Genomic DNA, 23,959 nt, shown 5'->3' with positions numbered 1-23,959 from the left:
AGAGAAATGGTACCACTTTCTAAGCTTGTTCGTCCGTATGTCAGCCGATGTTCCATTATTTAATGAATGTGTGTGACAAGAGGTGAGGGGGAGGTTATATGGTTCACCGGTGATGGATTCTCTAAGTCTTAACGGGTCACAATACATTAAAATTCTTTGTAACTCCTGCACAAAATGTCATGACGTATGAAAATTTCCGAACTTTAAGATCGACACATGAAAGTAACCGAACTTTAAGATCCTGCACAAAATGTCGTAACGCATAAAAATTTCCGAACTGTAAGATCGACACATGAAAGCATCCGAACTAAGATCAACCCCCGGATGGAAGATAGTTGGATGATTTCTTATCAAAGCCCGGTAAGGAAGATGAGTATTGCAAGAGTGAATATCTATGACTAAAATGCAATCTCTTTCGAGTTAACATAGACCCTCCCCCTATGCGACCCGAATGTATAAGCATCTTGTTGTGTTGAGATGTCACGAAAAGTTCAAGGGGCCCATTTCCTATACTTTTGTCCTCACGCGTTAGGTTTTGCTGAGCACCAATTATACTCTGTAACTGCTGTTTGTAATACTAAGTATAACGTATTTCTTTTTTCCGGACATATATGCCCATGTTTACTATCATGAAATGACTCTTTCTAGTCAAATTTGTACGAGAGAAACTTGGTTTTATTCAAAGTTAAAAACAAACCTAAAGAACCTTAGGCTAAAAGTTAAGCTTTGCATTTAATCTATAATCAAATTCTTTGAATATAATTTTTAAATAAATTTACTAATATGTATCTTTTATATTACTCTCAACATGAAAATGCAAAAATGTTATATACTCATTGTTTCTTTTTTGCAATTTTAAAAATACTAAAAATAAAACACTTAATTTGGTCACGCCAAATGGATTTTCAAATACAAGTTTACCAAACAGTTTTGCATTTCCCTAAAGCACTTTTCAGTTTTAATTTACCAAACAGTCTAACACTTCGGAAAACCCTTTTATCTCAAAGGTATTTGCATTCTCCTAAGGGCATTTCCCCAAAGCAACCAAACGGGCCTGGTGTCGTGGACGGAGTCAAGGAAGAAGCTCGTTGGAGGAGGAGGAACTCGGTGCGGGCAGCTACGGGTGGCGGGCATCAACGGTGTCACAGGCGGAGTTGGTCCCAAAATTATATATTATGCAATTTATTTCTAATATTTTTATTTATGAGTTAAAAATTAATTCATCATTTTCTATGTAATAAATGAATGACCAAATCACCAAAATTTAAGTGTTAATGCATCTCCGTATGAGAAGGAGTATCTTTGTTGTTTTCTAAAATAACAACCACCACAAACATAATTTCTAGATGGATGTAAAGTCTTTCATCATATTTTTCTACACCTAATACCCTAAAAACTTTAAAATTTTAAGTTTATTCCTAATTCTATCATAATTTTTTTTTATCTTTTAAAAAATTTCAAAATTTAAGTCTAATTTCAATTCTACCTTAAATTTTTTTTATACTTTATAAAAAATTTACCAACTTTTACTTAAGTCTCAAATTTACCGTCATTAACCCTTTATCTAAAATTTCTCTTAACAATCAAGAGATGAAAACTCCCGACCACGTGCTATGGTGCAGCAATTGGTTAACATGGACTTCTTGGTTTAGTTTGGCGACCAATGAAGAGTATTTAATGTCCAATTTTTACAAAGCCATGACCATTTGTCGCGAGAAAGCTTAGCTAGAAGTGCTAGTAACATTCCATCACGAGAAACATTCTCCAAGTTACAATGGCATTTCTTTGTGCTGAAGCAAAATGTTAAATTAATGTCCCAAGTTTGAATTCAAATAACAATTAGTTAAACTGAATTTATTAATAAAGTTTTTTCTTCTAAGGATTGGAAATCAGATGAAGAAAGAAGTAACAATTTTCTTTCTTGGACTTTTTCTATGGGACGAGCAAAGCAAGACAAATGAAGAAACAAGATATAAAAAAAAAAGGGAATAAAAAAGGAAGTTTTTTTCTTCTCCTCTGCAGCTACGAATTCCTTTGAAAAAGGAAATCAGACCGTGGGGACCAAAGTCAAAGTTGTTGACTCCGGGCACACCTATAATAATAAAATAGGAATCTCCCTTTGGTGTGAAGGTTGCACATAACAACGCTTATTAGTTAAGGAAGAGTTTTTTCTTTTTTCAGAAATAATTATTTTATACTTTTATTTCAAGGAATAATTTCTAAGTAAAATAAGGTGTTTGATAACTACACAAAATTTATACTCTAGAAATAGAAAAAGAATAGTAATGCGTTTGGTACAAAACAGTTTATTTTTTATATTTATTCGTTTTTTATTCTTAATTACGAATCGCCGACCGCTAGGCGGTGGCGGCCGGCAACGACTCCAAGCGGTTGGAGGTGGCCATGGCAAGAAAGAGGAACAAAAGAAAAATAAAAAATAAAATTGGCTTATTTCTAGAAATTGTTCCTAAGAACAAAATGCAACTTTTTTATTTCTCATTTCTACTTCAAATCCATTCTCGGGCTAACTTTTCTATTTTGGAATAAAAATAACTTGACGTTATCAAATGGATTTATATATATATATATATATATATATATATATATATTTTGTTCCGGGAAACAAAATAACAGAAATTGAGAGAAACAAAAATACTGTCATGCAAACCCGAAGTTGCTGCAGCCTTACAAGAGTCACCGAAGCCCTTGCACGTAGAAGAAAGGAAGCAAATCTCTCTGCACGTGGAGCCGAAAATAGAGCTAGTGGGCCTAGGTCAAATATTTGACCTTTGGGCACACGAATTTCCCCTTTGGCGTGTGTGAAGCGGCTACGAAAGAAAAGAAGCCGCACACATCAAGCTACAAGGAGCCGCACGCGTTTTTGTTTCGAACTTAAATGCGCGGTAATTTTGTACCGTGAGTTTATATCCAAGTGAGTTGTTTATTTATAAATACTTTGAGTTTAGGGTAAAACCTAGGTCTGGGAAACACTCGAGCGTATGAGCGATTGTTAACTCTGTGTTGACACATAAATTTTGTCATTTTATTTAGGACTTAATCGTGTACAAAATTTGAAATTAGTCACTAAAAAAACAAACAAAAAAATAGAAAAAAAAAAAAGAGAAAAGAGAAAAAAAGAAACAACAACACAAAAAAAAAAAAAAAAAGGCCTAGGGGTCGGGTTGAGCTAGATTTGGCTTTGGCCCGGCTCATCGCCCTCCTCTCTTCCCCCTGCATGGCCAAAGCCATCTCCCTTGGCCCAGCCCACATCCCCACTTGTCTTCTTCCTAGTGTCTTCGCGTGCGGAGCCTGCACCAAAAGAAAAGGAAAAGCAGCAATGTCAGAAAAAAAGGAAAAAGAAGAAAGGGACAACAAAACAAAGGAGAAGGAGACCAATTTGGAGAGGGAGAAAAAGGGAGAAGGAACAGAGGGGAGGAGGGCAACGGCGGCGCTGCCCGTCGCTGTCTGAGCCGCTGCCCTCCTACTCGTCGTCGTCTGAGCCGCCACCCTCCGAGCCCCAAGCCGACGCCGCCGCTGCCCACTGCATCGCCTCTGCCACCCGCTACTTCGCCTCCACCATCGACACTGCAACCGCTGCTCGGTATCTCGACCATCCCTCTTCGCCGCTGCAACACGTAGGAGAGAGGTGAGGCGAACCGGGTCTTGGCCGAGTCAGGCGAAAGCCCCGTCGGGTAGGGTTTTGGCCCAAAACCGGGTATGTTCTTTTAATCAATTCGGGCCAAATTTAGGTTATTCTTGCATATGGGCTTATGGGTTTTTGGGCTTGTGGGTTTGGGCTGTTTAGTGTGGGCTTATAGGTTTAGTTTCTTTTAAAAAGAGAGGAGGGGACCTCTTGGGTTGGGCTTGCAATTCGGGCCCACCTGCTCCTAACTGGACCCAATCCGTGCCGACCGGGCCAAACCTAGGTCGGGTTGGACCCGACCGGTTTGTCCGATCCAATTTTTTTTAATTTTAATATTTTTTTAAAAACAATTTCGAAAATCCAAAAATATTAAAATTAAAAATCTCGGAAATCCAAAAATGATGGGGTTTGATTATGACTTGCCATGTATTGTCATTTTAGCGTAATTAGACCTTTATGTACTCGTATATTAATTATGTTGTATGTTTAATTTGTATATCTAATTATATTTGATTGCATGTGTTTAATTTTATTGCAATTAGAATCTTGATAGTTATGATTATTACTTTAATGATTGTGCATTCGTATGATCACCTCACATGATAGTGGATAAGTATAAAATTAATCTAAACTGCCTACCAAAAATCATTTTGTTAAAATGAACAAGATTAGATACCGAAATGACACTAATTGGTTAATTAGTGTAATTAAGTCCCCGACCCTAAATTCTCTGGTTGCGTAGAAAGTGAGGCACACTTTCATGCTTCACTTGGTTTCTAGCCTACCCCAATAGGCTAGTGACAACTCTTTTTGTGCAAAATTCATAGAAAATATCTCAACGTCACGCGGGGTATAGGTTTGGGAAAGCCCATGCCTAATTATGGGCCTTAGGCCTGTCCTTTAAACAATACCTTTAAACCTATTCCCTCCCCCCAAGAGTAGGTCGCAACATTCTGATTTTCCGATTATAATGGATTATTTCTTTGTCAATTCTCTACGCACGTATGTACCGATACTCGGACCGAACCATGTAAATTTTTTGTATCCTTTTTTTTTCTCGTTTATTTCTCTGGAGATTTTGCGTTGACATAAATTACAAGATCCTGTTGTTTCCACGTCTTATATTCCAACAAATATGGCATATATGGAAACATCAAACCTATTCTACTGGAGGAGTCAACTTAAGCCCTCCATTGACGAACAGGTTATGGCCATTCACGAATTTGGAATATTCCGAAGCTAGGAACACCACAGCATCAGCCAGTGCTTTGCCTTCAAAACCCCTTTTAAGCGCGAGCTCGGCTCGAACATTCTCTCAATTTCCTCTTCGCTCCGGCCAAAGGTGTTGCGGACCATTGGTGTCGCGACTGCTGCTGGCGACACAAAGTTCACGCGTATCCCATGTGCTACGAGTTGCCTGCTAGCTGACCTCATCAAGCCCAGCACCGCATGCTTAGACATGGTATAATCTATGTACTTGTCGGTCCCGATGGTCGCAAAAACGCTCGCCGTGCAAATTATGCTTCCCTTTATGTCCTTATCCAACATTGCACGGGCACCATGCTTCACACACGAGGCATGCCTTTAGCATTTACGGCGAAGAGGCGCTCGCAAGTCAACATGTCGAAATCAAGAATGTCTTGTTCAACAGAACTGCACACTCCAGCTTTGCTGAACATAACGTCAAGCTTACCATACAGTTGAAGGGTCAAGCGTACTAAGTATATCACCTGTTGCTCATCCGCAACATCGCAGTGAATGTAGGTGCAGCAACGGGAGCCGATTGATTCTACGAGGTCTCGGCCCTTTTCATCCTGGATGTCAGCAATCACGACTTTTGCACCATGACTGGAGAAACGGCGAGCCGTTTCCTCGCCGATACTGCTTGCACTGCCAGTTACAATGGCTACTTTCCCCTCGAGTGTTTTTCAAGGCAGAGTTCGTCATCCCTTTTGTATGCAAAGCCAGAACGAAAAGGAATGAGAAATGATCAGAGACATGCCTGTGGGAAAACAAAAATCTCGTAATAGGCTACTGTCGAAAATTGGTGATCCATTCTTGGCATAGAAATCTAGAAATCCTAGTCTAATTTTACGCTGCGTTTGGCAATATTTTTATTTAAAAATTATTCTAGGAAATAGAACAAAAATCCAATGAACAATTTTTGACCAGTAAGAACCCATTTGGTAACTCGTACAAAATTTATATTCCTGAAATAGAAAAAGAACAAACACGTTTGGTAAACTTGTATAATTTTTTTTATTTCTTTTAATTTTTTTCTTTTTTATTTTTTATTTTTTATTTTTTCTTTTTTTTCTTTTTCTTCCTTTTGGCCAATCGCTAGCCTCGGCCATGGCCGGCAACCAACCGACAAGGGTCAACAGAGGGTGCAGCAAGAAGAGAACGCGTGAGAGGACGTTTGCAACAAGGAAAAGAAAAAAAAAAAAAAAAAAAAAAAAAGGGTTGTTCATCTCCTTCACGAACGCCCTTCGCCGGTGCTCCACGTCGCACCGCTGCGCGCGCACCGCCACGTCCGCCTCGCCGCAGCAATCACGTCGCCTACAACCCAACGCCGAGCCGCCGCCTACAACCTGTCCCTTGCAAATACCACCACGACTTCACCCTCGGCTCGTCACCAGTGCCTATGCCCGAACGTCATCATTCCACCTTAACCCCGTGAAGCCGTTGTTGCCCGACGCTACTACTCTCCACCGCCCAAGTCGACGCCGTCGCTGCAGCCCGCAGCAACTTGTGTCGCCTTGTGCTGGCCCGACGAGGCCGAGCCTCACTGATGGCTGGGTGAGCTCAGCCTCACCAAATCTAGGTGAGCTCAAGCTCGCCCAGCCAAGGCGAGGGGCCGGCGCTGGGCCTCGCCGTGGTCGCCGGTCATGGCCGAGGCCGATGACCAGCCAAAGAAAAAGAAGAAGAAAAAAAGAAAGAGAAAGAAAAATTATTTCTCGAAAGTGTTCCTGAATAAGAAATAACTTTTTCTTGTTTTTGTTTCTACGTTCTAAATTTATGCCCGAGAACAAAAATATAAACAAACTTGTTTTATTCTTTTTTTGTTCTCCGGAATAGAAGAACAAATTATGTTCCATGGAACAAAAAAAACACAAACAAACAACCCTTTAGGCTACTACAGTGGACGTGAGAAACAAGCAAAGAAAAGTCCACAAGATTCCTAAAAGATATCTTGTCCTTCGGCAGCAGTGAAAGTATGGAGAGCACTAAACATAGGAGAAATTATTGCATAGACCGGGCCCTCCATGTCATTATCGATGCGAGTCCGTTCGAAAAATTATTGGTATCCTAATGGTGACAGTACATTTTTAAACAATTCATTCAGTGAACATATTTGACCGCACCCGCCAGAGATGAAACGCCTCAACATGTCTACTCCTCTCTCTCTTTTCGAAGGTCCCTCTTGCATTGCAAAGAGCAAAGCACTCTCCCTCTCTGTCCTTTTCTGTGCAATATTTTCTCCTCGGGATGAGAGAGCGAGAGGAAGAGCTTGGCCATGGTGGAAACCATGGAAGCCCCCTAGGGCAAAACCCTAAAGCGCATTGATAATTGCGGACAGAGCAACACTAGAAATCAAAATTGCGTAACGAGAGTAAGAGTGTGTATGACAAAATTTCTAGAACGGAAATTGATTTCTGGCAAGAAATTGATTTCTCAATTTCTATTTTAGAAACGAGAAGTTAAAAATTTTAGTTTCTGATTTCTTCTTCAAATCTATTTCTAGAATAGAAATCTGTTCCGGAAATAGAAAAATCAAATTACGTTACCAAATAGATTTCTATTCCAAACCTGTTCCGGAAAATAGAGAAACAGAGAAATATAAATTTTATCATGTGTGCCCTAAGAGATCGAGACCTCCTACAAATGGAAGGACCGGAGGAAAACAAAAATCTAATCGGACAGAGACGATAGTCAAAGATGGATAGCTGCCGCAATGGCTGACAACTGCCAAGGTCAAAGATGAAAAGGAAGGAAAGGATGAAAAGGAAAAAAATTAAAAACTCAATTTAAAAAAAACATTAAAATAAAATTAAAATGTGTTTGGTGAAAGAAAGTAAAGTGGAATAAGTTATAGAAAATGATTTTTACTTTAAAAAGTGGAAAATATTTTCCTTACTTTTGAATGTCTTTTTTATAGTAGCATAAAAGTAATGTATTTTTCTAGTAGCTGAATACGTTTCCCCGACTATTCTTTTTCCATAAAACAAATGTCAAAAAATCCTAGAAACGTTTTCTTGGAAATTATCTTCCTTGAAACGAACGGAGTTTAAATGATATGATAGACCGGCCTTAACAAGTGAACCATATTCGATATTTATGCATGTTATCTGGTGTATAATTCATAATATACTTTTATTTAGGGGGATAGGGAGGGGAGAATATTGAATATATGGTTTCCGTTCTCTAGCATCTGGTCATTACCCTAGAGGACGGGTAGTGTGTGCATGCATCGGGTCTGCATTCAAACATGTGGATTCGAGTTGTTTCGAGACATGTTATCGATGTACCTGAAGAATATTTTCCTTGTGTCGATCTACCTGATGTTTCAGCAAACATTTTATGAAGTACAAAAATCTCCAAGTAGTATTTGCTCTCTTGCGCATAGAAATGGTAAAATAGTAGGTAAACATGAAGTTATTATTTTACTTTTGATCATCCAAGAGCAATTCATTTCAGTCATGACCCTTTGTCGCACGAAGCTATAGCTAGAAACACCTATAACCTATAACATCATATCATGAGAACTTCCTCCGAGTTACAGTTTTATTTCGTTGTGCCAAAGCTGAAAATATAAACTCGAAAACCTATTTTGTTGCAAGCGCTAGCTAAACCGTGTTAAACCCTCCATCGACGACCAGGTTGTGGCCATTCACGAATTCGGAATCTTCAGAAGCAAGAAACACCACAGCATCAGCCACGTGCTTCGCTTTCAAAACTCCTTTTAAGCTCGAACTAGACTCGAAGATTCTCTCGATTTCCTCTTTACTCTTGCCAAGATTGTTGCAGACCAGTGGCGTTGCGATCCCTCCAGGCGACACGCAGTTCACGCGTATACCGAGTGCTCCGAGTTGCTTGCTTGCCGACCTCACCAAGCCCAGCACCGCATGCTTAGACATGGTATAGTCTATGAACTCGTCACTCCCGATGGTCGCAGCAACGCTCGCTGTGCAAATTATGCTTCCCTTTATGTCCTTATCCACCATTGCGCGGGCGCTGTGCTTAACACACGAGGCCATGCCTTTGACATTAATGGCAAAAAAAAAAAAAAAGGCGCTCAAAGGCCGATATGTCGAAATCAAGAATGTCTTGTTTGACAGAATTTATCACTCCTGCATTGCTGAACATGATATCCAGCTTACCATACAATTGAAGGGTCGACTGTACTAAGGATATCACCTATCGCTCATCTGCGACATCGCAGCAAATGTAGGTGCAGCAGTGGGAGTCGATCGATTCCATGAGGTCTAGGCCCTTTTCATCCTGGATGTAGGCAATCACGACTTTTGCACAATGACTGGAGGAACAGCGAGCCGTTTCCTCACCGATGCCACTTGCACCGTTAGTTACAAAGGTTACTTTCCCCTCAAGTTTTTTCAATGCAGAGTTTGTCATCCCTTTCCCTCAGCAAAGCCGGAACAAAATGGAAGTACACATGATGACTTGCCGAATTCTGCCTGTATCTCAGTTATGATGCCTGAGGGAAAACAAATCTCTAGTTATAAGCTAGCAATGCTTGTCCAACTAGAAATTTTTTTTCTTTTTCAAACTTCAGCAAATTCCAGGGAACTTACTAAGAGAAATCTTCAAACTTTAGAATTTTCCGTGGCTGCTATTTTTTATGAGGCATCGATGCTGACTGTCCACCTAATAAAACTCAAAGTTTGACCTGGAGCCACCTCCTATCACCTTCAGTCGATGACTTTTCAATAGATAAGAATAAAAGAAGAAAAAAAGCGGGAAAAAGGGCTCCCAGCTTTTTCCTCATCAAATTGGCTTCTTTGGTCTATCTACCGAGAGGAAATTGCACAACTTTTGGCTTGATTTGTTTCCTGAGAGATGTGACATTCTACAAAGTATTTTCTAGAAAATCATTTTTTTAGAAAAATAACAACTCAATGTTTGGCTCAATATTGAAAATGAACTGAAAAATATATTGATGAGGCAAATAACAACAAATTTCAAAAGTAACATGCACTATTTGTGTGATACAACGAATACACATGTTATATCAAATAATTTTTCCGAGCGTCAACGACCTCATTCCCGAGCTCGAGCATTAACATTACAACAAATGGGATTTGATTGAATTTTATTTTAAAAACAGAACTTGAATCCACCACATACAAGGATGTGAAAGCATGTATCAATCAATACATTAGCTACCAAGTAGGGGTGTTAATGGGTCGGGCGGGCTTTCTATGATACCTAACCCAACCCGAAATGCTACAAGAGTGTGTTTGACCTAACTCGAGACGAAGTTCAAATAACCCGAGCAATCAGGTTGGACTAAATCGTGTTTCGGGTTTTTAAGATTAAAATGTGTTAAAATATATCTCGAATTTGAGCCCAATGCAAAATTCTAAATATTCAGAATTGGATATGTTGCAAACATTCAAAATCGAGCAAAGAAGATCTGAAGATCAACTTCCCAAAATTCGAATCCGCGTTGGAGAATTTGGCCGCTGAAATAGAAAAGTCCAACTTTGACTTAGACTTGAATTTTGTTTAAAATACATGAAGATATGTTTTCGTTGAAATCGACAAGTTAACTGCAAAAGGAAAGTCCAACCTTTTACTTCTGTTGATCGAATCCTGGCTGATTCGTCTTCCCTTGTGCATGGAATTCTTTGGCGGTGGATTATATTATTCTTCTTAAGGCTTGTTCGTGGGTAGTTGTTGATCAATGAAGAATTGGTCTTGAAGCATCGTCTCATCTTCGAGTGTTTGGGAGGGACTTTTTTCTTTGTCATCCTTGTTCGTAAATTACATCCAAGAAAATTTAGTGTTCAAGCCAATTAAATCTTGTGGTAAGATTAGCGTGTAATTCATTCGTGAGATTGAGAGATTATTTCTTGAGAAATTTCGAAGCTAAACACTGCGTGCATTATTAGGTGTAATTGGGGCTTGGGAAACACCGAGAGAGTGTTTAAGTGACTCGAGTGTATAATCTCCTCGTATCGCTTGATCTATAGTGAAATTCGTTGCTGCTCTCTCTGTGGACATAGGTTTTTACGACCGAATCACGTAAATCCGGTATTCGATTTATTTATTTTTCTTATGTCTATATTATTGTTCGATCTCTCATTTTCGCCAAAATTAACATGTTTTTCACAATCACTTAAGGGTTTAAGATGTTATAATAATAGGATCTTTCAATCATATAAACATGAGATCAAATTGATAAATATAGCGTGCCCGAATCAAAGGAAGTCATTATTGATCCAATGAGAGAGAAGGTGTCTTTCCTTCAATACGAATCTTCACCATTCACCTCTATAAATGAAGGGATCTATGTTTAAAACCAGGGAAAACCAGGTCAGTTGTAGTGGGTATGTTATCCCACAATTGGCAAACCACATGTTTAAGCCAATCAGGAATTGCCTTTTAGCTGTGGACTACCTAGAGATTTAATATAGGGCATAGGCACATACAATGATGCCAGAATGATATCATTTCTAACTAGCCAAGCTACATTTGTTAAAGGATCCTATTAGCAATTTTATGGAAAATAGCGGAAGCCTGATAATTGGATGCCAACATTTTCCACCAAAGAGAGACCTTATATAGAGGGAGCGATGGGACCAACCCTAAGACTATCAAATCTCAACTGTCCATCAAGATTTAGGATATGGATTCTACATGAGATATGGCTCATGATATATTTAATTAAATTCAACTCATGTCAAATGTTAAATAATAGACTTGATAAGCCACATAAATGGGTTGGGGCTTGTCAAGTCCAACATAAGAATCACACATCTCAATTAAGGCAAAACTTAGTGTTATTGCCTATGCTTGTTTCACTCTTTTTTGTCATTTCTCAAACTCCTGTTGAGTCCATTAATTTATTAGAATGCCTAACCAAAAGTTCTTAACACAATAGCTACTTGATCATGTGTTTTTGCGTTGTTGAAGGGTAGTTTAGTCTTCTTCTATTGAAGGATAGTTTAGTCTTTTTCATTGTTAGTGAACAATAATGCTCACTATATATATTGATGTAATCCGTAATTATGAAAATAACAATTTCTTCTCTTCTATTCACATGGTATCAGAGCCGGAGGTCTTCAACTCAAATCTTTTGAGGCCCAATTTATCTCTCCAATTAAATATGTCCACGCTTAGTATTAGGCAAAAATATCAAAGTAAGCTGGATGTCAATGATCACGACACACTGACCATGATTAACGAATTGACAAGTGTCCTCAGCAATGCCACTCAGCCGGTTCTGATGGCTACTTTTCCACCGACCTTTTTCAATGCATGGTCTATCATCCTTTCCCTACGCAAAGGTTGAGATAAAGGATGGACCCAGAAATGGTTTTCTGAGTTATATCAGGGAGATGAAGATCCCCTTCATACATAAAACTAGAGAGAATTCAGATGGAGGCTGGTTTTTTCATTGATTAATATGTTTGGAAAAAATAATATGAGTTCCTAGTGTTAGATTAGCAATGCCAGATCAATAAGGAAGTTTTTCAAAACCCGGATGAATCTCAATTGACTTTTACTTGACCAAATCTTCTACAATTCTTATGAACAGTCTTTTCCATCACCTTATTAGTGAGAGGTCACCAGCTAACATTTACTTCGGCAGAAAATGCATGTTAGCCTCTGATATACATCATTCGGAACCCATACAACAGAGTATAAATTTCATGCTTCTGCCACTGAGAAACTGGAAAGGCTAGAAATGTCACTATTTCAGCAATGGCATAGAGAAAGAAACATTGCTTTCGTTTGGTGCTGCTCAAGTGATATAATAGTGAAATCTTTGGTCAGAGACTTTAGGATGCAGAGCATATTAACGTTGATATCTTTTCCACTGCTTCAAATTACCCTAAAAGCCAACTCTGCCGTTAATCAACATCACCAGAGAGGAAGATGGCTTCTGTCATTTTGAGCCACTTCTGTCATTTTGAGCCAATTGTTAGATATTTGCCACTCAATTGTAGTACAAAAGATGTTCAATTTATCAGCAATCAACATCAAAAGGGACGCTGCAACCGATAAATAATCAAACAATGAGAATTGGTGTGGGCAAGTCAACCTTCAAAATTGATGAAGGAATCAAGCTACCTTTGGAAAGGCAGCAATCCTTCTGCTAGACAGACTTCCCATATTGTTTCCATATCCTCGAGGAAACAAAGAGAAATTGTACATCCAAGCCAACCATTGCAAGGAATCATACCCTAGACGGCATCTAAGAACATAATTTACAGGCCCCAAAGAGAGGGGAAAATTGATGACAGCAAAGCATTCCAAGCAAGTTGTTACATTCTAGCATGATAATGATGTCAAGAAGCGACAATCATCTGACTCCTCATTCAACAATAGTCAGATTGTGACTCGTAGAAGTCGCTGGGGCAAGGTGACATAACCTCTTGCTCGAGCAACTGCAACACCTGGTTCATTGATGGCCGTTCATCTGGGATTGCATCAGTACATTTAGCAGCTATATCAAGAATTGCTTCTACAGTTTCAGCATCAGCACCAGAGCATCTCTTATCCAAGACATCTTCCAGCCTGTTCTCTCTCAATAGGGTGTTCATCTGCAAATGACAACACATTATTATCTACACACATGAATTGCAGTTAACACAGAAGTAAGAAGTAACATTTTCTCGAGTTTTTGGACAAAGAAGGTATCAAGAAAGCTCACCCATCCAACAACATTCAAGCCTTTCTTCACAAAACATGGATCAGTCGGTCTCTTTCCAGTTACAATCTCCAACAACAGAACTCCAAAGCTATACACGTCTGACTTCTCAGTAGCTATTCCACTTTGAAGATACTCTGCTTGCCAAATGATCACAACCTAACTGGTGAGAGTTTGTCAAAAGAAGCGCTAAGCATATATAACTAGAAAACCTTGACGATCAAATTATCACATAATTTTACTTTTACATGCACTTTAAGATTCCGCTTTCCAGCTGATAGTGACAGCCTAAATTCAGAAAGCAAAATAAAGCTAAGCAAGCAATAGCACAAACAAGAGTTAACAATATGCAGGATTCTACTGCTAATTATGAAACAAAATGTCATGGGACTAAATCAGCAGGAACTTAGCCACAATTCATTTTCAATGGGCCTTACCGTACAACAATCACTTCATCCCATGCTATGTCAATGTGAGCATTTATTACTAGAAGAATCATATACTTGCTCATCCCATGTCCGTTGTATGAGAACTAACTCAGCAAGGTGTGTTCAGAAGATCTTGTAAGCATTCCAATTAAACCATTCAAGGAGAATTAGTTGACAAATAAAGGCATCACCAAACTACCAGAATAATTAGGGGCACTGTCATGTTGTCATCTAAAAGTTATTACTGGACAAAGTCCAGTTTAGGCCAACTTGGCAGAAAATCACTGAAGCATGCAACAAAAGATACAGAAGATATATACAATTGCTTGATATAACCATGGAAATAATGCCATTTAGGTAGTGCCAATTTCCACAGTCCGGCATTTCATGTCTGATGTCAATGTGGAAAAAGATGCATGATAAGATACATACTAAAGTGCGTATCATCTGCGCCATAGAAAAAAAGGCTGAACTAATAAGTTCTTTAGTTATTTGAAAGGAGGAAAAAGAAGCAGAGACACTAACCAGGCGCAAGATAACCAAAAGTGCCAGCAACTACAGTTGTAACATGTGCTTCTTCATCTACCAGAAGCTTGGCAAGTCCAAAATCAGAGACATGGGGCTCCAAGTTTTCATCTAAAAGAATGTTGCTGGACTTTATATCACGATGCACGATCTTAGGACAGCAGTCATGGTGCAGATATGCAAGCCCTCGAGCTGAACCTAAAGCAATTTTCAGTCGAGAACTCCAGTTCAAGGGTCGCGCTTCCCCGTGCACTGGAACAGAAAAAATTAGAGGGACGGAGAGGAGACAAATCAATTGACAAAAAGGACAAACAACATAAATCCTGAAGAATAGCTAAAAATGCACCCTTCACCGCCTAATTGCTTCTGAATATGGCTTGGAGAAGACAGTGATTAAGTTTTGAGGTCTAGGAAATGACACATACCATGCAAGAGATCATCTAAGCTTCCCATGGCTAAATAATCATAGATGAGAAGCTTTGTTGCAGGGAGCCTGCAGTATCCACGCAGGTTCACTAGATTTATGTGCTTGATGCTGCCCAGTATCTCTAACTCCCTTTCAAATCCTTGATCAGATCCTTCGCGATTTCTGTCAATCCTTTTAACAGCAAATGTCCCACAATCATTCATTACCATTCTGTACACAATGCCAAATCCTCCGGATCCCACCACATCCTCTTCTTCAAGAGACTCGAGCTTCTCTATTAGTTCGCACGAGGGATATGGAAGATCTCCATGGAAAGTAATAAGCTTCGTGCCTGTAGAAGAAGGACGTTTTAGTACAGCAAGAAGTTACATAGAAATGGCATACATCGAATTTCAAGATATCAGATCTCACTTGCTTCTGGTTCGACTTGTTTTTTTGACTTCTTTATATCTCTTTGCTGCCCTTTCCTTCTTTGTTAGCAAACAAACCCATAGGAAAGCCAAGAGCATGACAAGTGCAAGACCCATCATGGACATGGCACCAATCAAAACTCCTTTGATGTAATGCGAAGATCGCTTAGCAGGGGCTGCAATTAAACCAAGTAAGTTACGCATTAATACCTTGCAGTATTAACATATTCTTATGGAAGTAACATATCTCTTCCTCCTAAAGTGCTATTAATCACTCTATGAATGTTACCGGATGCTTCATCACTCTCAGCATGTGGCAGCACCGCAGGAAATCCCATTGAGGTTCGACATTGCTTCTGCACTTGTTGGCCACAAAGATCTAAATTTCCAGTAAATCTGCAAAAGATAAAGCACAGTTTGAGAACCGTGTTTCAATGGATGGAGTCTAAAGCTTATAAATGGCTGACCAAGGTCAACCCAGGCAGAGCACTGAGTATCAAGGGCATATATCTGCATTTGTATCTATAATTTTCATGTCCACCATATTTAGTGATGGTAATTATGTGAGGTGAAACCACATTGTAAAAATCCGCAGTTAACTCAATTTCCATTGCTTGGATAGAACAGAAAAGCATCTCCATTACCATGCATAATAAACGCCACTAATTTCCATCCTAGTTGAGCTGCAGAACACACCTCCATTCAAAGAAATTACCCTGAATCTTATTCACACAATGTTCATTGCCGCTAATTTCAAGTACATTATTGCCCACTCATTCATTTCCTTTATTGCAAACAGTGTGAGGTACTTGACCCATCATTGCAGAAGAGGGTATAAGAGATTATTTTGACTTGGTAACTGCATGTGCTTGCTTAAAAGACAATACTTCTCAAATGAACGATAATTAGCTTGTCTGAGACTCTAGTCTAGTTACTTACGAACTGCGTTTAAAAGTGCTAAGGACTCCAACATCAGGGATTTCACCTGAGAAGAAGTTGGTTGACAAGTTCCTGAAAATCAATTGGCATTAAGCACCAGTTAGAATTACCAGCGTGAGAATTGCAATTGGAAACTCGAGGAAGTTGCACAGTCATTATGAATGAACGTACAAGCTTTGAAGTCGTGTGAGACGTCCAAGAGAGGAAGGTATGGCTCCCTTGAGAGAATTGCTTGATAAATCCCTACACCCAAATCTTACGGTCAGAACAATATTTGGATATTAATGAATTTAGCATGTACGCGGTTGAGGAGTGAATCAAACTCGTCATGCCTCCTCAAAATGGCAGAAATAGACCAAAATAGAATAACCAACAAGAGACAGAAAGTTTACAGGATGCTGAGAGACGAGAGGTTCCCAATGGCCGACGGAATGCCTCCTTGAAGATAATTAGCTCGCAAGTACCTAAATAATGAAATGACAGAAGCATCAATCATAGCAGGGTGAAGTATGCAAGGAACTGTGAAACTTCACAACTCAGAAAAAGACATGTTGCGCTTACAATGCTCTAAGTTCTACACAGTTGGCAATCTCACTTGGAATGGTACCATGAAGGCTATTCGAGTGAAGTGCTCTGTCACAAAATAACATATTTCAGTGGTTTGAATTATTACTATTTCTTCGGCTCTTTAGAGACAATGGGCTCTATCAAACTCACAGTCTTTGCAGTCTGCTGAGCTTGCCAATGCTGGGAGATATAATCCCTCCTAATTGCTTGTAAGGAAGATTTCTGAAATGCCCGGATTCAAAAACACACATTAGACTTAGAAAGCGAGAATTCAAGAACTCGGATTCAACTACGCAAGTTAACAAGACGACTGATGCAAAGTACATGGCGCGGACTCTCTCGTCCGGATGGCAAGATATGCCGGTCCATTTGCAGGGAGATTGATCGGTCGCTTGCCAGTTGCTGAGCAAGTTCTGGGTGTCGTTCAGAGCGGCCTTGAATTCCAACAACGTAACACCTGGAAATCCAAAGAGACTGTAAACGTGTTCTCGCACCTAACCCGTTGCATAAAAACGCCAAAAGCACCAACAAGTCAATGTCTTGGCCGCTCAAGATTCACGGCAAAAGTGGACAATGCAAGATGAAAACGGGAAAAAGAAAGAATCTTGAATATTCCCCTCCATACAGACCCCCAAAGAGAACCTGGAATCACAAGCTTCTCCCCCTTTTCCTTCCGCTTTACCCAGCTCAGGGGGAAACCAAGGGGAAACAAGAAAACCAAGAAAAGAAGCCCAAGAACGGAACCTCAGAGCAAAAACGGAGCCGTACCATCCTGAGTCAGAGCGAGAGCGCCGTCGCCGACGAGCACCGCCGCGAACGCCGCTGAGAAGAGACAAATGAGGAGCCCCATCCGCGTTTCTTGGTAGAGAAAATGGAGGAGGATCTCTCTCTTATCCGAGAAGCCTCGGCGGCCCTGTGGAGTGTTGTTGGAAAAGGGTCCCCTTCTTTTCCTTTCCTCTTTTCTCTGTCTTGCTTTCCACAGAGAGAGAGAGAGAGAGAGAGAGAGAGAGAGAGGAGGGGGAGATTTCAAACTGCCATGATAGGAGGAGGGAGGTGGAGTGGGAGGGGCGATGATGGAGGAGGATTACAATGTGGGGAAAAACTTTAATAATTGAAACCTAAAGCACGAAGTGAGAGAAAGAAGAGAGAGACAGAGACAGAGGAGAGACAGGTTTTCTTGAATGTTTCCCTCCTCTTTTTATGAGCACTGGTACTGGCCACGCAGCAGCAGCAGCAGCGAGAGAGAAGACAGAAAATATTTGAAAGTTTGCATCGACTGTCGCGCAGAAGCGGGTAGCCGTTGCATCGACTGCCCCATGACGAATTTTAAAAAAGAGATAAAGAGAAGAGAAGAAAATTAGTTTTTTTTTAAAGCTTTTGTTTCGTGCTATTATATAATTATACCAAAATCACTAATGATTCACTATGCCATTTTTAATGCATCAACTTTTCTTCAGGTTATAACCCACCCGTAAGTAGTCGTGATAGTTAGGCTTCACTACCTCATCGCCGAAAGAACAAGTTCGAATCTTTGAATGCTCGCAACTTAAGTGGGGTCCTACTAGGCAAGTCCCGAGAATTTACGTCTAAATAGCGGCTTGTGGCAAGGCTCCATTGGTGCTATCAAGAACCGGAGGATCATGTGATCTTCGAAGGATAATCTCCAACGGTCTCTCAATCATTAAAAAAACATTCTTTTTAATTATTAGATTTTATTTTTTGAGTAAATTTGATACGTATCCCGAATGTTAGTTTTTTTTATTTGAATAGAATCCAGAATGTTAGTTAACATGCTACTGCCATGTTTAATAAATAATAATATCTTGAGGAGTGAGTTATTATTAGCCCCCTTTAAGAAAGTACGGCAATTATGTTGTTGACCTTACGTCAACTTCACGTCATCCAAGAGGCGATTAGAGCTAAAATCAGTTGGGGGATGGTCGACGTGGTTCAGTACTCCGGCTCGATTCAGCTTGATTCGAATATTTGAGGCTCCAAATTATACTCTAAAGAATTTTTAGTAAGCTCGAGCTCAACTTGATTAAAACATTCTAATCTCGATGCTCGACCTAACTTAACGTCATCAAACAATAAGTTTTACTCATAACTTGAACTAAACTTGAACTCAAGCACGAAAACTAGCAAATCTTAGTAGGAAATAAGCCCGCGGTTTTAAAAACAAGATAATCTTGCTAAGACACAACTAAATTGATCGAAACAGCACTACTAGCTCCAAATTATTATGAATTGATATGTTTTCATCCATTTTTAATAATCAATATATTAAAAAATCACATTAAAAGCATTCAAGTAACGATGAAAAGACTAAAAAGATGCAAATGAACTTGCCAATCGCATTCACCAATGCTATGCTTTTATTATTTTATCTCATAAGTAAGCTGAAAAAGTGGTTTCTCATTGTTTCTTTTAATTTCAAAATAAATCCAAAATGGATGATTTTGTTCTTGGGACTCTGGAATCTGGATATTGCTTTGACCTAATCTTCTACTAATTTTAAAATAAATATATATATATACCAAGTATTATTTTCGGCAATAGATGAGTCACTTTCGAAAGGTTTACTTTGCTTTTTCTAAAAATAAAAACTTTAAAAGAAAAAACTTTGTCAGGTCTAAAAAGCCGGAACATGTGCGCAGGATTTTGATACCGTACAGACAGACGAAGATCATAAGTCACAACAATGCCGGATGGTAAGAGCGAACTGTTTTTTTCTTTTTCTTTTTCTTTTTTTACCCTTTCATTTCACCTTGAATTGGGACCATTGCTTAAGTTGCAATTTTCCCGTGGGAGGGTCGGTTCCCACCTAAAAGTCAAATCAGCTGGTTCAAAAGAGCAATCAATCCCGAATTGGATGGTCTTATTTCTTAAAGAAATCAAAAAGTTCATCATAACATTCATGATTGTACATTTTAAACATAATAGTTGCTCTCGATTTATAATTGTGAGAGCATAATAGGAATTATGGTTCAAATCTTTGTGGGTGCAAACACAAATTTGTGTCTTCAAAAGGGAAACAAGCAGTTAGGTGCTTGCTTGATTCTTCTCGTGGAATCAGAAATCAAACAAGCCTAATGTTTGTTCCAAGTCCCTTAAATCAAGAATTGGACCAATTGCTCAAAATCAACTAAAAGTACATCAGTTTGGCTAGTCTAGACAATTCTTGGGTCAAAAAGGGTCCAATTGCAACCCTTATCGCAACACCACCAAAATTGATCAAAAGATGGAGTGCTTTTCCATGGTTAATACTTTGTGCTATTTATAGGGGCAAAATTGAGTCAAGCTACTCACGAAAAGCTCGGGTTCGATCACCAAATACTTGGAATCGACTAATTTGATTTTGAGTCAAGTGCAAATTACTCAAGTATTTTGTATAATCAAGTTTAGCTCCACAGGCCGTGAGTCTAATTGACATTCTCTAACATATATATACATAGCGAGAAAAGTCTATATTAAACATGTAATTCTCAAATCAATGATCATTAACCTCATGAGCATCAAAGTTTGACAGGGAGTTATTTTATAATGATGCAAAGTCACGATTCAAAGCCTCCACTAATGAGCATCACAATAGTATCAACGACCTCATCATCACTCAGCTTGTTCCCATTCTCGATTTGCATTTTGCATTATTTCATCCATCAAATCACTCCTCTCATTCTGCTTTCACTTCCTTCTCTCGAGCTCCGCCCCAACTATCTCTACCAGCTTCTTTCCACTCAGTATATCCATCATAATTACAACATCAAATGTTTGTCATTTGAACTAGGGGTATACATGGCTATAGGGTAGAATTGAAAACCTAGTAATCAGACCAGTTCAAGGTTCTAGAATATGTTAGATAAGTTCCAGGTTTTGGAAATTGGGGAATCTATTCTAATGAGCGAGTTCCAAGTTCCCAACTTGGAATAAGTCTTTCTGTTTTTTCTTGTTCTACGTCTTCACATAATCCTGTGATATTCCATGGTATCCAATAATAAGTGCGTAATTTGAAACTACTAGTATGAGTTTCTATTTTCCATTAGTATCCATAAATGAGGCTTTTACTTTGTTAATATTTAGTAATCTCCACGAGTGTAAATATGAGTTATTATAAGTAAATTATAACAAATCATGGTCATCAAAGGTAATGATTCATTGCGATTATTTAATTAAAAGTACATGTGGAACTGGGGTAAACCCTGGAACCTATGAAAGGTAGGTTCTAGATTTCAAAAATTAGAAAACCTATTCCGACGAGTAAATTTCAAATGAAACCTATACGGAACTTGAAACTAACCACCTTTAATTTGAATCAAGAAAGCATGCACCAATGGAAAAATGCAAGAATTCTTGTGCAACGAGACTGTTATGAGAGAGTAACAACAAGATTGTTATCCGCCAGTAGATATAAGCAGTTCAAGTGAGAAATAGGCTATTTATTCATACGCAATAATATATACCTACAAGGCATGGTGAAGGATGGTTAAAAAGAATCATTGTACGTGCATGGTTTAAGTGGTAATGCACATATCTAATTTTTAACATTGGTAAACGAATACATTTCATTAGTAGATGAGAGTTTTCATTTCATAATTACTTGTGTAAAAAATATTCGACACGGGCAATATCACCCATATATATAGTTTTATATGATCTTGGATGATCTTAACCGTCCATACACGAGGTTGGCAATGATTCAAGAGTTTCAACAATTAATAAAAGTGAATTGTCAAGCGATAAAGAGCAAAAAGTTAATCCAAACAAATAAAAGGCTATTTATATTTGTGAATTTCATTAACTCTAAAAGAAAGGTTGAAATGTTTAACATAAACTATTCAAAACATGCATATACCGGTTGGTTAAAAGTAAAGCATAAAGCAAGATAAAGGCATAAGTGAGATGATAAATAGATTCCTTAAAGGGCTGGGCTCTGAAACTGAGCAAGAGACCATTGAATAGGGGAAGGATCTCATCCAGAAATGGCCTGGCTCAATGCTCACAAAGACCTTCCCAATGGATTGGAATATCATCTGTGAACATTTCAAATGAGTTTTGCAATACAAGGAGTACATCTCATCGTGGCACAAAAAGATCATACGCCACATCTATAGAGCTGTAGCGGAGGACAGCAATAAAGCAAGGCCGGATGAGAAGAGCGTTCTTGTAGAGAGCTTTCGGCTAATCGATGGTGATGTTGGAGAAATCTTTCCAGAATATTTTGAAGGCGACAAAACATTTCTATCGCCTGGGGTCTGGATGTCGACGCCGTTTAAAGTCTCAAGACTTTGTAAACTCAAGACTCAAGACTCAAGACTCAAGACTCAAGACTCAAGTCTATTCTCACCGATGTCTTTCTAATCCCGGTGACGAAGGAAATCCGAAGCCTAAGTATATGGTTGAAGATTCGATCCTATCCTCCGAAAAGATCCATTGGTTGGATAATCATTTCGGATTCTTTGATTCTTATCTAAGATCAATTGAAGATCCAATGTTTGACGAAACATTCTTGGAATGTTCTATTCTTGGAAACCAAGATCCCGATTGTATGGGCGAACAGATTGATGGGCTATCATCGATTCCTTAAATAGCTCGAATGATCTTCTTAATTGATTCCGTCCAACGGTAGATTGGAGGAATTCCTTTGGTAAGTGCCAACGGCTATGAAGGCATAAAGGAGTATAAAGGAAGACGTTCTAGTTGATTTAAGTGTGTGATTGATAGAAAAATTCCAGAGTCCGAAGAACCTTGATTGTTAGTCGATACGGTTTGAGCGAAATTGTATACACGAGAGTGTCTATACTTGGTGATACCTTGAGCGAGTGTAGTAGATCATCTACATCGAGAAATCAAGGAAGATCAACACTCGTAACATCTCTTTGTTCATAGTGGAATCCACCAATCGGGTCGGTGCGAAGAGTGGACGTAGGCTTGCATCAAGCCGAACCACTATAAACCGCGTGTTCACCCTCTCTTTTTCCTTTACTCGGTCTTACGATTGATTTTTTAATCCTTCATCCTGTCTAAGTATTGTGAAATTTTCAAGAAAATTTTTATAAACCTATTCACCCCCCTCTAGGTACTCGTACTAGCAATATCATGTGACAGTGATGAATTTCTTGAGCTTGGTATGTTTGCAGGGTAGGGCGGAATACGTAGTGAAGTCCGCATCAAAATTGGCTGGTGACCTCAATTGGTAAAATGTTAAAAGATTTAAAACTCAATTAGCAAAATGGAAAAATTTAGAATTAAATTAGCAAAAATGCAATAGGTTTAATAAGACTTTTCGCCCCCATCTGTTGACTAAATCCAATGAGCATTACGATACCTTTCGTTCAAACTTTTCTCTTGAACAAAATGAACCCTATCTGTCGACTAAATTCAAGGAGCATTACAATACCTTTCATTCAAACTTTTCTCTTGAACAAAATGAAATGTTTCTTTGGAAATACAAAGCGGACTTAAACCCACCGCACCAATTACTCAGATGGATTCATTCGGCCTCGAAATATCTCCGATGAAGGCATCCAGATTCCGATCCGACGACCCACCTCTCGCGGCGGCCGTCGACATGCCTCCTTAGCTCTCTTGCTCTCTTCCTCATCTCTCTCCCTCGCCACTTTCGGCATCCATCAGCTTCCTCACGAGCCGTGCAATCTCTTGCCGGGTGACTAAATTCTCGCCGCCGCCGCCGCTGCCGTCTTCCTTTCTTAACCCTCAACCCAATCTTCCAGTCCTCCGCGACCTGCTTGCTGTTGGGGACTTGGTCCATGAGCAAGGGACACGTCAGCATGGGGACCCCGGCGTAGATGGCCTCCAGCGTGGAATTCCACCCGCAGTGCGTCCAGAACCCGCCCACCGAAGGGTGGCACAGCACCTTCAGCTGCTCGCACCAGGGCACCACCAGGCTCGCGCCCTCCTCGCGGGCGCCCCCAACCGGCGACGTCTCCCGCGCGCCACCCACAGGAACCGCACGCCGCTGTCCCGCACCCCGGCCGCCATCTCCTCCATCTGAGCATCAGAGACCGAGAGGAAGCTTCCGAGAGAGACGTACAGGACCGACCCTATGGGCTGAGCGTCGAGCCACCGGAAATAAGCCGCGTCGCCGGCGCCGTCCCCATCGAG

The 23,959-nt window shown here is 39.6% G+C and overlaps 1 protein-coding gene and 3 pseudogenes across 1 annotated transcript; all 4 read right to left on the bottom strand.

Moving 5' to 3' along the window:
• Positions 1-4,802: 4,802 nt before the first annotated feature.
• LOC104434322 lies at positions 4,803-5,565 on the bottom strand (annotated as a pseudogene).
• A 2,801-nt stretch (positions 5,566-8,366) lies between these two features.
• Positions 8,367-9,277, bottom strand: LOC120290281 (annotated as a pseudogene).
• A 3,615-nt stretch (positions 9,278-12,892) lies between these two features.
• On the bottom strand, positions 12,893-17,969 carry LOC104418966 (LRR receptor-like serine/threonine-protein kinase FEI 2). Its single transcript, XM_010030457.3, is given in 14 exon segments — positions 12,893-13,434; positions 13,545-13,678; positions 14,495-14,746; positions 14,920-15,252; positions 15,333-15,357; positions 15,359-15,507; positions 15,621-15,727; positions 16,271-16,342; positions 16,442-16,513; positions 16,663-16,734; positions 16,832-16,903; positions 16,988-17,059; positions 17,162-17,294; positions 17,606-17,969. Coding segments are annotated over 14 exon segments (1,800 nt in total). The 5' UTR covers positions 17,688-17,969; the 3' UTR covers positions 12,893-13,209.
• Positions 17,970-23,133: 5,164 nt separating this feature from the next.
• On the bottom strand, positions 23,134-23,959 carry LOC120286255 (annotated as a pseudogene).

The sequence above is a fragment of the Eucalyptus grandis genome, chromosome 2, assembly GCF_016545825.1.
Source record: "Eucalyptus grandis isolate ANBG69807.140 chromosome 2, ASM1654582v1, whole genome shotgun sequence".
Lineage (NCBI taxonomy): Eukaryota > Viridiplantae > Streptophyta > Magnoliopsida > Myrtales > Myrtaceae > Eucalyptus > Eucalyptus grandis.
The sequence above is the reverse complement of the archived record's forward strand: the minus strand, read 5'-3'. Positions and strand labels throughout refer to the sequence as shown.